Here is a 13196-nt window from a genome sequence, read left to right as displayed (position 1 = left end):
ACCCGCAGAGGTACCCACAGACCTGGTTCTCGTGGCAGGGCCCCTGGCAGTACTCGGTCAGGGTCTCCAGGGTCTGGGTGATGAGGGCCACGTTGTACTCGTTGATGTAGAGGCCCAGCAGCCCCAACCCCCCCGTGGTGCTGCCGCACATGATGTCGAGGAACTGCAGCGTCTCACACACCAGGTTGTAATTGGTCTTGTTGTTCTGGCACCGGAGGAAGTTCTGTTGAGCAAAGGCTGCAGTTACGGGGCCGAACGGCATCGCTCTGATGGGGGGTCAGTCCCGATCCCCCTCCCAACACCCCCTCCAGCTGCAGTTCGATGGAGAATTGGGCTGTGGCTGTAACGTAGAGACCTCCAAGAGCAGCACTCAATCCCATGGACACGGTCATGCTGTGAACTTCCACATCACTAAGCAAAGTTATCCATAAGGGACGTCACATTTACAGATGGGGAAACTGAGGCACGGAGGGGCTGGTGCAATGGTTTCTTGGACCAAATTAAGGCAGAGCCCATCCTTCCCACACCCCAGTCCTATGGTCTCTGCCCTGGCCCCCGACCCTGGCAGCCCCTGTAACCAACCTGCAGGTCCCGGTTGTGGTTCTCGCAGAGCAGTTGAAGGAATCGCAGGATGGGCTCCATGATCAGGACCGTCACCCCCATTTCGTTGTTCTGACCTTGCTCCCCAGTGTCATGGCCCTTCCGAAACCCTATGGCCATCGGGTATCGGGAGGGGGTGCCAGGCATCAGGAAGGTGTCTCCTCGTCCTAGAGGGCAATCCAACCTCGTTAGCATCGGACCATCCAACGAGACAGACATTGGCTCCACCAAGGGGACACAACCCCATACCTTTGGTGCCAGGGTCAGGCTCCTCTTTGTCCTCACGAGGCTTGTTCCCGATGTCACTCATGTTCACAGACACCGTAGACTTGGTCTCCTGCTGTGCCTTCTTCATCCGGTCGTGCAAAACTTTGAAGAACTTCTCGGACTTCTTGTCACTCGTCATGAGGTTGTAAAAGGATTTCTGGGAGGAGAGAGGGACAAGTCTCCATCATGGGGTCCAAACTGCCTGCCCCACTGATTTGGTAGCCTCCAGCACTCAAGACCTTCTCTGAGAAAACCTGGCGAGCAGGTTTATTTCCATGCTACAACCCTGGACATCACAGTCCTCTTGGATTTACAGGGGTGGATCGTCCCCTGCCGCTGTGCTCTCCTTTACCCTAAAAGCAGGGTTAGGGCTGGAGCAAACAGCGATTAGAGCGGCTCCATGCCTGGAGCCCTACTGGGTTTTGCATGTACAATTAATTTGTCAGCTTCCCTGTGATAAAGGATTCAAGATAACCCAGGAGTTATCGCCCAAGAGCTGCAGCACTGAGTCATTTTAGCAGTACCCGGCAGAGGGCATCAGCATTACTCCAGAAACAACCTGCAGCAACCTGCCCCTTTCGCAGCATCCAACCCTCCGGCTCCACGCAGCCACCAAGCTGGAAAACTCAAAACCAGACAGATTTCTACAGTTCCTCCTCTGGCCAGCCAACACATGCAACCAAACAGCGTTTTGGCCAAGCCTGCTATCCAGGTGCCAACCCAGGATGGAGGACTCCCCTGAACCCACATCTTCCAAGTGCTGGGACCATTACGCTGCACCCATCAAACCCTGGCTGCCCAATTCCCCCGGGGCCGGTGCCCACTGCGCAGCCGGTGCTCAGCACCTGGATCTCGGTGTTGCCTCCGTCCAGCAGGCGGATGGCAAGCAGGATGCTCTCTTGGAAGATCTTCTCGTTCTTGGTGTTCATGATGAGGTCAGCCACCAACTTGGTGGCCCCTTCTCGGTCCAGCCGGCACTGGACAGCAGCAATAGCGGACCAGTCCTGGTCTTGGCCTGCAGGAGAAGGCACAGACAGATGCGATGCTGTGGTAGTGCAGGAGATTGAGCACAGCTAAATTGCTGCCAGAGGCATCTCAGTCCCATCCCTTCATCTCCCCGGTTCCTTTACTCCCATGGAGGTGGGAGAACGGTGACCACCTACAGACCCGATCCCATCATGGCTCAGGAGCCGGGAATTCGAGGGGTGTGTGAGCAGCGCAGAGAGACAGGGAAGGCGCAGGAGAGGGCCACTCACCTCCCCCAGCAGCGTCCGCAATTTCCCCTTTGGAGCTGGACTTCTTGTTCTGCAGGTAATTGTTCAGGAGCATTTTCCGCAGCAGGTTGCCCTGCCAAGACAAATAAACATCACGAGTCTCCCGACGCCAAGGCCAGCGCTAGAGCGGAACAAGGCTGAGCACCCATGGGCTGCAGCGGGGAGGGCACTGCATGGGTGGAGGGGCTCTAGGGATGAGGAGCGGGGCTGGGAGGTGTCATGGGACCACCGTGCTGGTGCTCACCCTCTCGCCGTATCTGTTCCTCTTCACCAGCATCTGCTGCAGCGTCCTCAGCACCTTGATGCACAGCTTCTCCTCCGTCTCCATGAGGTCCTTGGTGTGCTGCACCAGCCTGGCACAGCAAAGCCACCATCACACAGCTGAGAGGGACAAGGCGGTCCCCGAGGGAACAGCCCCACCGCCCCTTCACTCTGCAGGTGCACAACAGGATGCACAACCCGCAAAGGCTGAAGGTCACCAGCCCTTCCCTGCACTCCCAACAACCCCTGGGCAACTGCAAAGCATCCTTACTTGGACAAAAAACCTCCGCTCTCGCACCGCTGAAACGCCTCTGTCCCCTCCATGAAGAGCAGCTCTGGCCGGTGGAGGACATCCACCAGGACAGACAGCTCAGCTTCAACCAGCGGTTTCAAGCGATCCTCCAGGGCGTTGATGATGTCCTACAAGTCACAGCACACACCTTTAGGGCCAAAGCATGCCTAGGAGACACGAGCATGGGAGAAGGCCCCCTGCAACGCCAGCACCTTCTTGCTATCATGCACTGATCCACGCCACTGCTGCTTCCCTGTCCCATACCTGCAGCTTCTCTATGATGTTCTTGTAGTCCCACTGGTTGGGGGTGGTGGAGACACGGGGGAAGGTCCTTGTGGCCGTCTTGTAGTTGGACGTGTTCCTCTGGACGGTGCTGGTGGAGCTGCTGTTGAGCAGGGAGCTGACATGGGCATCCAGGTCCATGGGCAGCGCGATGGAGCGGCTCTTGGCTGCACGAGACGGACCCAGAGTTGGGGACAGTCAAGACGCAGCCCACCCCATCAGCTGGGTCCTACCACACTGCTGTGGGCCAGGCACCCCTTCACCAGCTCTTCATTTGCAGCAGAGAAGATTTGGCTTAAATACAAGGGCAAACTCCTCCAGACTAGTGAGGGGTGGAGTATTTCCATCCATCCCTCCCTCCCTACTGAAGCACAACATTGTCCACAGCCCCCCCTGCCAAGTCCAACAGAGGATGGAAAGAGGCACCACCTCCAGTTTTCGGTTGGGAAAGCCCAGCGTGGAGAAGTTGTAAGCACCCTGCCTCAAATTACAAAGGGAAATCCCCACCCAGCATCTAACCACCGAGCAAGCAATCCTTTCCACAGGGTGACTCAGTGCTAACAACCCTTGACCCGAGCCAGGCAGCCACAAGCAGGCTGAGGACAAAGTCCTGGCGAGGGAAAACCACTACAAACACTGCCTTTGTTTCCAGGCCCTTCACCAGCAGGGACACACCAGGGATCTCCCAACCAAGCCCAGGCTTCCGTTATCCCCATACCACCATGGTCATGCCTGGAGATGTAGCCCAAAAAAAAAAAAAAAAAAAACCCAAGAAAAAAGAAAAAAAGCACATCCTGGAGCCAAATCTCCCCGTTCCCAGCCGGCAGGCTCTCGCTGGGGCGCCCTGCCAAGACCCGCGGTAGGGACGATGGTTCTTGCTCGCCGCTGGAGCAGAGGCAGCCAAAGGTAGCTGCATCCTCCTGGGCAGTGGGAGACAGAGCATCCCTCTGGCGCGGCTCCTTACCGACCATGGCCAGCGTGCGGATGCAGCTTTCCACCGAGCTCTTGTGCTGCTGCTGCAGCCAGGGGCACTCCAGCAGCCTCATGGTGGACTGGAGAAGCTGCACCACAATGGTCTGGTGGGTCTGAAGGAGAGAGCGGGCAGGTATGTATCAGTGCAAGGTGTGTCCAGACCTTGTTTCAGGGGGGCTCGATGAGCTGCTTTCTCCCCCCCAGCCATGGTCTGTCCATGCAGCCCCTTCTTACCTGCAGCGAGGTGCTGTTCTCCGAGAAGGGGGAGCTGAAGAACGCATTGATGGTGTCCAGCACCACCGTCAGCACGTATTTCTCCAGCGTAGCGTCTGGCAGGCGTTTCTCTCGCTTCTTGCACATCTGGGAGGAGAAGGGAAGACGCTGATGGCACCAGGGCGAGGTGAGCACACATCCTGGCCAGCTGGCACCTTGCTAAGCTGAAGGATGTGGCAGATGACAGTTCCTGGGTCTACGCCAGAGAGCCCTGACAGCTCCCCAGCCCCTAGGGTGGCAGCTACACAAGTCCCCATAGTGCCCACATCCTATGTGGTTGGACTCGATGATCCCAAGGGTCTCTTCCAACCTAGACAATTCTATGATTCTATGTCTGGCTGCCCAGGCTTCAAGGGAGCCTCAGTGACACCAGCCTGTCCCCATCCAATACAGCAGCCTCCCACCCACCCCTCCCCACACACCCAGGCCATGTCCAGGGTGAAGTTCTCAAAGAGAGTCCAGATGTGGTTGCTGGTGTAGATCTCCTTCATCTCTACCTCTGTGTCCACGTAGCAGTGGTTGACAAAGTTCACGTAGGCCATCTTCACCTGCCGGGGAGGGAAGGAGGGGAGGCAGAGACATCATCAGGAGAAGGCAACCAGTGCAAAGCCCCTGGCAGCCTCCTCACTGGATACCCCGTACCTCCGTGATGCAATCCTCATGGGTCACCACCCGCACCACGTCCTCCAAGGGCAGCAGGGATGTGCACTTGATCTCTGTGTAGACGTTCTTGCCCTCGGCGCAGGCAGCCAGCAGGTCCACCAGTGAGATGTGGTACATCAACGGGCTGTTCTCCTCCACCCCATCCCTGGCTGCCGTCATCATCTCCAGAAGGGTGGCCAGTGAAGCCTTGTCATTGTAGAAAACCACCACATCGTCCCCAGCGTTGGTGAGCTGCAGGGAAGGGTCAGCGGTCACCACTCCAGAGAAGGAGGGTCAGAAACCTCACAAGGCAGAAAGCGGTGTCCTCTGCAGTGGGGCGATGAGAGGCAGCAGCCAGTGAAAGGTAAAAGGGCTGTGCATTTCCAGGAAGAACCAGGCATTTGCAGTGCAATCAAAAAAATCACAGCTTGCGGGACTCCAAAACAGGAGCATTAAGCTCCTGGAGATGTTTCCTGCTCCAGGGAGAGGCCAGCATGGCCAGGAAGGCTCTTCCTCAAGGAAGAAGCCAACCATGCACCTCCCAGGAGCCATGCCTGCTACACCCCACGTTCACGCCCCACAGGCTGCGGGGAGAGGTGCTCACCTCAGTCATGATCATGTCCTGGCACTTCTTGACGTACTTGCCCTCGGCCTTGATGATGGTGTGCAGGAAGTCGAGGTACTGCACGTGGCGGCCGTGGGTGGCCACGCAGTGGATGAAGTGCTGCGGCACCGTCTCGTTGATCTCCGAGCAGAGCTGGTAGTTGTTGAGGAAGATGTGCTGCATCGTCTCTGCCTCCAGGAGCTGCGGGACCAGGGGAGCAGAGTGAGGCTGGGGGGCTGCGCGGAACCCTCCTGCCCTGACCCTTCCTCTCCTGGGGTCTCCTCAGATGCTTTTGCATCTCTTGCTCTCAGCCCCAAGAGGGGTACCGAAGTCTCCCCCTGTGCTGCTGTCTGCCACCGCCCTTCGGTCCCCTCTCCTTACCCCGGGGGTCAGGAACAGGTTGAGGTGTTTGTGCAGCAGGGCCTGGTTTTCCTGATTGCCGGCACAAAACTTCTGCAGGAACTGGTGGGTGAATTTCAGGATCTCCATCATCTTGGCATCACCCTGAGGGAGGGGAGAGAAGAGAAATGGCCGGAGTTGGCGAGGGATGGAGAGCAGGAGCAGGCTGCTGCCCCTCCTGCCTTGCCTGTGCATGGGGGGTCCCCATGTCCCCCACCCCTTGCCCTAGGCACCTCAGGACCAGCCAGCTTCTGCCCACCTACCTTCTCGTAAGGGATCTGCAGCAGATCCAGCATCACTTTGTGGGCGTCCATGTTCTTCAGAAGGCGCTGCTGCTTCTTGCGCACTTGCTCTCCAACCCCACACATCTTATTCAGCCGTTCCAGGATCTGGGGAGAGAAGGACCATGGCAGAGGGGAATGGAGCCCGGGAGCCCATCAGGATGGCCACCAGCACTGATGGCTTGCTTGCAATCCAGATGTGTCCTCCATAAACCCAGGTGCTCCCTGCGTCGCTCGCAAATCTTGGCACCTCCCTCAGAAATCCTCTGTGCAGTGTCATGCAGAGAGCCCGTGCACCATCACCAACCCTCTCCCCTCCAGTCCCCCCAGTGCAAGGCTCACTGGCGAGCCCTGGGGATGTAACAGGGCTCCTCCTTGCGCTGAGCTGGTAGGAACAAGCCCTGGCTTTGACTTGTTGCTTCTGAAACCCAGCAGAGCTTGGAAATCCCCTCCATGATTTCACCCTTTCCCTTCTCGCTGGTGCCCCCGTGCCAGCCCGACATCACCGGCCGTGCCACCAGGAACAGCCCTGGGGACGGGATTCGGTCTCACTTACCCCCTTCACTATCTGATAGTTCTCGCTGCTCTTCTCTCCCGGAGCAATGACCTCTTCATCAGCAGCATGCTGCAAGGGGACAAAGCCTGTGGCATACCTACACCCCACGGGACCCTCCCTGACCTTCCTCTTCCAGGGCGAGGGGTGCACGGCCCATCGAGAGGCGTTGGGTGTTGGATTGAAGCGAGCTGCACCTCTGCCTCCCACTCCTCTCCTGCCCCGGTTCCCCGGGTCTTGCTCAGGGCTCTCACCTCTTTCTTCTCTTTCTTGTTCCCGTCCACCGTGCTGTCCCCTTTGCTGCTGCCCTTCTTGTCCACCCAGAGCTCTGATTTCTCCACCATAGTGCGGAGTTTGTCCAGCTCTGACTTGATCACCTTGTAATTCTCGACATCCTGGGCTGAGATCAGGAGCTGAACCTGCAGTGACATTCCCAGGGGTTTCCAGTTTGGGGCACAAAACCCATTCCCTTCCTCTTCCAGACTTCCATCCCAAGGAAAGAGGCCGGGACCCATCCCACGTCCCGCACCCACAGCCAAGTGTGGGCTTAGAGGTGCTCCAGAGCAGCGTCCCACCAGGGTTACCTGTTTGAAGGTGTGCAAGACCTCCTGCCTCTGGCTGAAGTGCTTGAAGAGGAGCTGCAGGGAGCCGGAGATGAGCGGTGGGTAGTCGTGCATCGTCAGGTGGATCAGCACCCGTAGAAACATCCTCCCTCCCTCGTCATCCACCTCTAACATGCTGCTCGTCTTCCTGAAGCCGAGATGAAAGCGCTTGGCGTTAGCAGCCACGTGGGAGCTTGCGTGCGCTCAGTCACCCCTCGGGGCTGATGGGGACAGCTGCATTAGCCTTTAGAGCCTCATCTTCCTCATCACCTGCAGCTTTCAGCCTCGGCAGCATGGACAGGAGAGGAAGAGCCCTACGGCCAGGCTAACTATGCACCGGACGGGGCAGGGACTCACCCCACACCGAACATGGCTTCTGCATGCTCGCCGATCCGGTCCAGGTTCATGGCCGCAGCTGGAGGGAGAGGAAAAGGAGATGAAAGGGACAGCCAACGTCATCCCTGGGCATCAGCAGAAACCCGCAGGAACCAACTCAGCTCCCTGGCCACCGCTCCGAGCATCGATGCCGGACATAGGACACCTCACCCCATCTGCCTAGACTCCAACCCGCTCCATGCTCCCTGCCAGCAGCAGCGGTGGGGGGAGGGCTGCTGGAGCTGTCACCTCCCCCACCTGTGCGTCCCCAGCCTGTGGGGTGTGCTGAGTTGAAGGTGTACCAGGAGCAAAGTAGAAAAGTTACTTGTGGAGTCAAAGGCTGGAGCCGTGCCATCAGCCGCACTGTCCTGCATGGGGTAGACTTCCACAAACTCCTTCTTGAAGACAGAAAGCAGGTAGGAAATCCTGTAGTCCAGCCGCACGTTCAGGATGAACTGGCAGCAGCAGCAAAGAAGAAAGCAAAAGTGAGCACCCTCTTCATACCAGCTGTCTCTCTGCATCAGAAAATCCTGTCTTCCCCACACCACCCCATCCCACAGGTTCCACCCACAGCTCCACAATGCTTCTCCCTCCCCACTGGCTCCAACCTGCAAGATCTCCAGGATCTTCAGCTTGGTCTCCATCACCACAATGTTCTCATTCTCGATGCTCCTCCCTCTGTCCACTTGCTCCGGGGCAGACCCAGCACTGAGGCTCGGGGAGCTGAAGATGGACTGTTTCCTGCTCAGCACCATGGTGGACATCATCTGCCCAACGCCCTGGATTGACCTCCGCACGTTCTTCCCTATAGAGGCAGCCATATGGGGTAGAGTTAATGCAGACAGAAAGGGAGGTGGCAGAGGACCAATGGAAGGATCCACTTAGACTGGAAAACGCTGTAGACATTAACCAGAGAATGAGCAGGAGGGATTGGCCATTTCTCTGGCATGGCCATAAGCTCAACACCTCTTGTCTCCCAATGCAGACTCATCCAAAGTTTCCATGTCAGCAAACCAGTGGCTTGTTTTCTTGCAGCCAAAACTGGAAAGCACTGGGCAGACAGTGGAAAACACCTTCCAGCAGGACCATGCCTGGTTATGGAGCAAGGACTCACCCGTCACCTCGTCGTTGTAGACCGCCTGCATCATCAGCTGGGGGTTTTGGACGCAGTCAATGATGCCCAGCAGCGTCCGTGTGAGGCGCAGCAGCTCGCTGAAGCTGTAGAAGCCGAAGTAGATGAGGTTGTGGGCAAGGCTGACAACCTAGGGAAGGACAAGGCAACTCCAGACCTCGCCGTATGCGGGGCTGAGCGGGAGGAACAAACACAGGGGAGAGGGATGACAGCGTGGCCACCCTCAATGCAGAGGCAGTTGCAGCCAAACCGTGTTGCATTCTGCAACGTGCCAGTGACGCTGGCAGGACTCGCACCTCGAAGGTGAGCTTGTTCTTCTCCTCGTTGGCGAAGGGCACCGCCTCGCTCACCACGTTGTTGAGGTAGTCCTCCACAAACTCCATGGTGCTGGCAAACTTGTTCTTCTTGTCATCACGTGAGACGTTGAGGTTGGAGTCGTAGCTGCGAGGGGAGACAGTGGGGGTGAGCTGGATGGCAGCGAGTCTCCTCGCAACCAGCCTAGAAGGAGCACCGTCCAGGCAGCTGCTGAGCCATCGTGGCCAGAAGTGATGCTCATGACTGTAATGGAGCCTACTTCCTTCTGAAGGCTGAGACCTACCAACGTCAGTCCACAAATGCCCCCCTCCCAGTCCCTACTAAAGCCAAACCAGTTCCTACACTGGATGGCATCTGCCATCCCACCTCCTGCCCTGTCCCTCAAAGCCGCTGCAAGCCCCAACATGTCTCACTCTTTGATTGTGATGGCTGTGGGGATCTCGGTCCAGAGCCGTGCAAACTTCACGGGCATCACCAGCTCCTGGGGGTCCCTGTCCACGTGCACGTGCAACATGAGGTGGCAGAAGGATGCCCGGAGATCGAAGGGCAGCATCTCATCTGCCATGCAGAGGAAGATCAGGTCCACACCCAGCTGCTGGGAGATCTCCTTGATGGCCAGGTACTGGCGATCCAGACACATGCGGGCAAAGAGCTTCAGCTGGTACCTGCCCAGGGATGAGGGGGAGAGGGAGAGGGAGTGAGGATGTGCAACCCTTACACCCTCACCTGGAGAGAAGATGGTGTGGGATCGTCACCTGTAGTAGCTGAGGACATTCTCATCATGGGCATTGCCAGCCCGGGCCTCCTGCGCCAGCTGCCGGATGCTTTTCTCATGGTGGTCATTGTTCTTGTCCGTCCAGGTGAGCCAGACCTCCTCCTCCGAGTACTCGATGCTCAGGTACTCATGGGTCTGGGACATCTCCTTCACTGGCCTCAGCCTAGGACAGAAAAGGGGTAAAACTGGAGACGCTGCTGTGGACAGGGAGTGGCAGCACCTCGAGGGGTGATGAGCGTTTTACCAGGGCACTGCAGGAGATGGAGGATCCCAAAGGTGGCCAACCTCTGCCCTTGGCTACTCACTCTGTTTTGATGAGGATGTCACTGTTCTTTGGGTCCAGCACGCACTTGCAGATCAGCTCCTGGGTGACGGGGATGGCAATGTGGTTGGACACGCACAGGTCCGAGAGGTAGTCCAAAAACCTACAGAGCAGAAACAGCTCGCTGTGAAAGGGGGATCCATGGGGGCTCTCTCCACCTCTGGTCCAGGCACATCCCACCCATCACGCAGCCCAAAGCCCTTTGGGATGGGGCCTTTCCAGACACGCACCGTGGCTCGCGGTTCTTGCGCACCAGGCTGACGAAGGTCTCCACCTCCGTCTTTGTGATGTGCTTCTCCAGCAGCTTGCGGTTGTTGTGCAGCAGGGCCGTGATGGTGTCCTCAGCGAGGATGTCGTAGCCGATTTGGGACTGCATCATGCCGAACTGCTTGGCAATGTGCTCCTGGAGCGGGCAGAGAGGTGGTGAGCATGTGGGGCTGCGTGTCAGGGTTTGGCAATGCCCCCCTGCCCCACCGAGACCTCAACAGCCCCCCAGGGCTTTGCAACATGTGGCAGGATGGGGGTTCTCCCTGCCACCCCCATGCACCTGGTTCTTGCGATAGTCCTCCTGGGAGTGCCGGAGCACGCGGTAGCACAGTCGAAACATGTACTGGTAGGGAGCATTCTTCTGGTCCGACAGCTCTTCTAGCCGCACCAGGGGCCCTTCCCCACCCTTGTCCTTGAAAGGGGCTTTCAGGATCCCAAAGATCTGTCCAAAAGCAGAGATGACAAGCGCTGTGTCTCCCTTCACACCATCACCCCCATGGACACTAGCCATGCTTGCCAAGTGGGCTTGATGCACCACTGGGGCATGAGCTGGAGACCAGCGACACCTCCTCCATGGGGTTTCCAGATCCCTGGCCTCCAGCGTGGCCCTGGGCAGCACAGGACAGCTCCGCAGGACCGCAGCCTTGCTGGGATGCAGGTCCCCGGGGCCACTCACCTGCTTCAGGATGTTCTGCTCCCGCATCAGCTTCTGCCTCTCCCGGTTGGGTTTGGTCACCACGATGTCCAGCACGTTCTGGCCATTGTTGGGGACATCGCTGACGAAAAACACCAAGTCCTCCAACAGCTGGATGACGAACCTGCAAAGGGGCACGGTGCAAGCGGGGTGGTAGGACTCTCCAGCCGGGGGGGGTGCTGCTCGTCCACCCCGCCCTGGGCAGCACAGGACAGCTCCGCAGGACCGCAGCCTTGCTGGGATGCAGGTCCCCGGGGCCACTCACCTGCTTCAGGATGTTCTGCTCCCGCATCAGCTTCTGCCTCTCCCGGTTGGGTTTGGTCACCACGATGTCCAGCACGTTCTGGCCATTGTTGGGGACATCGCTGACGAAAAACACCAAGTCCTCCAACAGCTGGATGACGAACCTGCAAAGGGGCACGATGCAAGCGGGGTGGTAGGACTCTCCAGCCGGGGTGGGGGGGGCTGCTCGTCCACCCCAAAGAGCCCACCCAGACTCGGGTCCCTACAATGGTGCCGGCGCATTTTGGAGGACCAAAGAGCCCATGTTGAGGGCTCCCAGGGAAGCTGCTGGCTGATCCTCCCCTCCTTACTAGACATTAATGGTTGTCCTGAAGCAAGAGGTTTTACAGCCCCTATGGTTCTTAAGGAACCCACACGTGCCAGGGTGAACACCAGGGGCTTTTCCTTGTGATTCACATTTAACGCCTCTGCCCCCTTCGTCACCCTTGTGGGACCCGCGGGAGGCGGGCTGGCAGGGCGGAAGGCAGCTCGCTCTGTCCCACGGGGGATCTGTGTTTGCTCAGGAAGCACCAAGAACCCACCCACCTAAAAATAATACCGTGACTAACCCGCCTGCCCCTATCGTGGGGCCATCTCTCAGCCCCTCGGATATTTTTTCTAGCGGCAAAGGAGGGGCCGGAGCGGGGCTGTGGCGTTATCTGGTTTCCTCGCCAGGCTCCTGGGAGAAGCAGGCGTGGATTTGGGTTGTGGGCAGGAAAGCAAGACAGCGCTGGCACCAAGACCCAGGCAGGGGCCCCATCCCGCAGCGATGCCGGAGAGCCCTTGGAGTGGCCCGGCACGGCCCCATCTCCCAGGGGAAATGACTTTTTACCTCCGGTCATTCTGGCTGAGAAAACCTTCGTTCATCTTCTCCACCACGTTGGCCAGCATCGAGCTGGCGTCATTCGCAAAGTCCAGGTCCCGGATCTCAGATACGGGCACGGAGACGATGGCGAAAGCTTCTTTGTCTTCTTTGGTGGGGCACGTGCCCAGCTGGGAAGCAACGGGGAAGCAGCATCACACAGACAGGGCAATGTCAAACATGTCCCCACCATCCACCCCCCACCTCGGGGGACTTCAATGACCCAGTTTGTCCCCATCAGATGGGCTGGGGTGAGCTCTGGGTTACTGGGGGGGGAGCTCTAGGCTGGTGTCCAGCCACCCCCTTGGATCATCAGGGTATTTCAGTCCCTGGATGAAGCCTGGGTGCTGGGTGGGAAGGAGCATGCTAAGAGCTATTGGGGCACAGAGGGTAAATCCAGGCGCAGGAGGGGGAAGCGGCGTCGTACCATGAGGCGAATGGGCCTCTCCTCATCGATGTCAATGGGCACGTTGGTGCTCTGGATCCAGGTGTTGGTGCAGAGGTGGCGCAGCCTCACGTAGGAGTTCCTGCAAAATGGCACAGTGTCCCGGTGAGCGATCCCTGTATGGACACCCACATGGACACGCCAACGCCCACCACCTCCCCCAGCGCAGCCGCCGGTAGGCCCAGCCTTGCCACAACTTCACACCATGCAGTGAAGCCCCCCTTCTTTCTTTCAACCCCACCGTGGCGGCGCATGCTCACGTACCGCGGGACGAAGGAGTCCGTCTTCTGCAGCGTGGTAGGGTCCAGCTCGAAGAGGGAGGCGATGTCATTGCCGTGGGGCACGGCCACCAGCCGGTATTTGATCTTCTCCCCCGTGTTCCTGCGGCTGGCGCCGCCGCTTCCGCCCCCCCACCGAGGAGAGGG

At 58.4% G+C, this 13196-nt stretch overlaps 1 protein-coding gene across 1 annotated transcript in view; it reads right to left on the bottom strand.

Moving 5' to 3' along the window:
- The window catches only part of ITPR3 (inositol 1,4,5-trisphosphate receptor, type 3), a 36128-nt gene that overhangs the window by 10282 nt on the left and 12650 nt on the right, over nt 1-13196 (bottom strand). The window contains exons 13-44 of the mRNA XM_009888311.1: nt 13036-13170; nt 12754-12853; nt 12297-12457; nt 11448-11589; nt 10769-10930; nt 10452-10624; nt 10205-10324; nt 9880-10062; nt 9538-9789; nt 9106-9250; nt 8792-8939; nt 8286-8482; nt 8003-8132; nt 7660-7717; nt 7285-7450; nt 6955-7119; nt 6704-6772; nt 6130-6255; nt 5849-5971; nt 5468-5668; nt 4864-5115; nt 4644-4769; nt 4183-4308; nt 3941-4061; nt 2959-3143; nt 2674-2822; nt 2386-2494; nt 2124-2214; nt 1713-1882; nt 850-1024; nt 583-767; nt 23-223 (exon numbers count right to left, since the gene is read on the bottom strand). Coding sequence (XP_009886613.1) covers nt 23-223; nt 583-767; nt 850-1024; nt 1713-1882; nt 2124-2214; nt 2386-2494; nt 2674-2822; nt 2959-3143; nt 3941-4061; nt 4183-4308; nt 4644-4769; nt 4864-5115; nt 5468-5668; nt 5849-5971; nt 6130-6255; nt 6704-6772; nt 6955-7119; nt 7285-7450; nt 7660-7717; nt 8003-8132; nt 8286-8482; nt 8792-8939; nt 9106-9250; nt 9538-9789; nt 9880-10062; nt 10205-10324; nt 10452-10624; nt 10769-10930; nt 11448-11589; nt 12297-12457; nt 12754-12853; nt 13036-13170 — 4846 coding nt within the window. The remainder of the gene's footprint in view (nt 1-22; nt 224-582; nt 768-849; nt 1025-1712; nt 1883-2123; nt 2215-2385; nt 2495-2673; nt 2823-2958; nt 3144-3940; nt 4062-4182; nt 4309-4643; nt 4770-4863; nt 5116-5467; nt 5669-5848; nt 5972-6129; nt 6256-6703; nt 6773-6954; nt 7120-7284; nt 7451-7659; nt 7718-8002; nt 8133-8285; nt 8483-8791; nt 8940-9105; nt 9251-9537; nt 9790-9879; nt 10063-10204; nt 10325-10451; nt 10625-10768; nt 10931-11447; nt 11590-12296; nt 12458-12753; nt 12854-13035; nt 13171-13196) is intronic.

The sequence above is a fragment of the Charadrius vociferus genome, unplaced genomic scaffold (assembly GCF_000708025.1).
Source record: "Charadrius vociferus isolate BGI_N301 unplaced genomic scaffold, ASM70802v2 scaffold266, whole genome shotgun sequence".
In the NCBI taxonomy this organism is placed as follows: domain Eukaryota; kingdom Metazoa; phylum Chordata; class Aves; order Charadriiformes; family Charadriidae; genus Charadrius; species Charadrius vociferus.
This window is presented reverse-complemented; position numbering and strand designations above follow the sequence as displayed.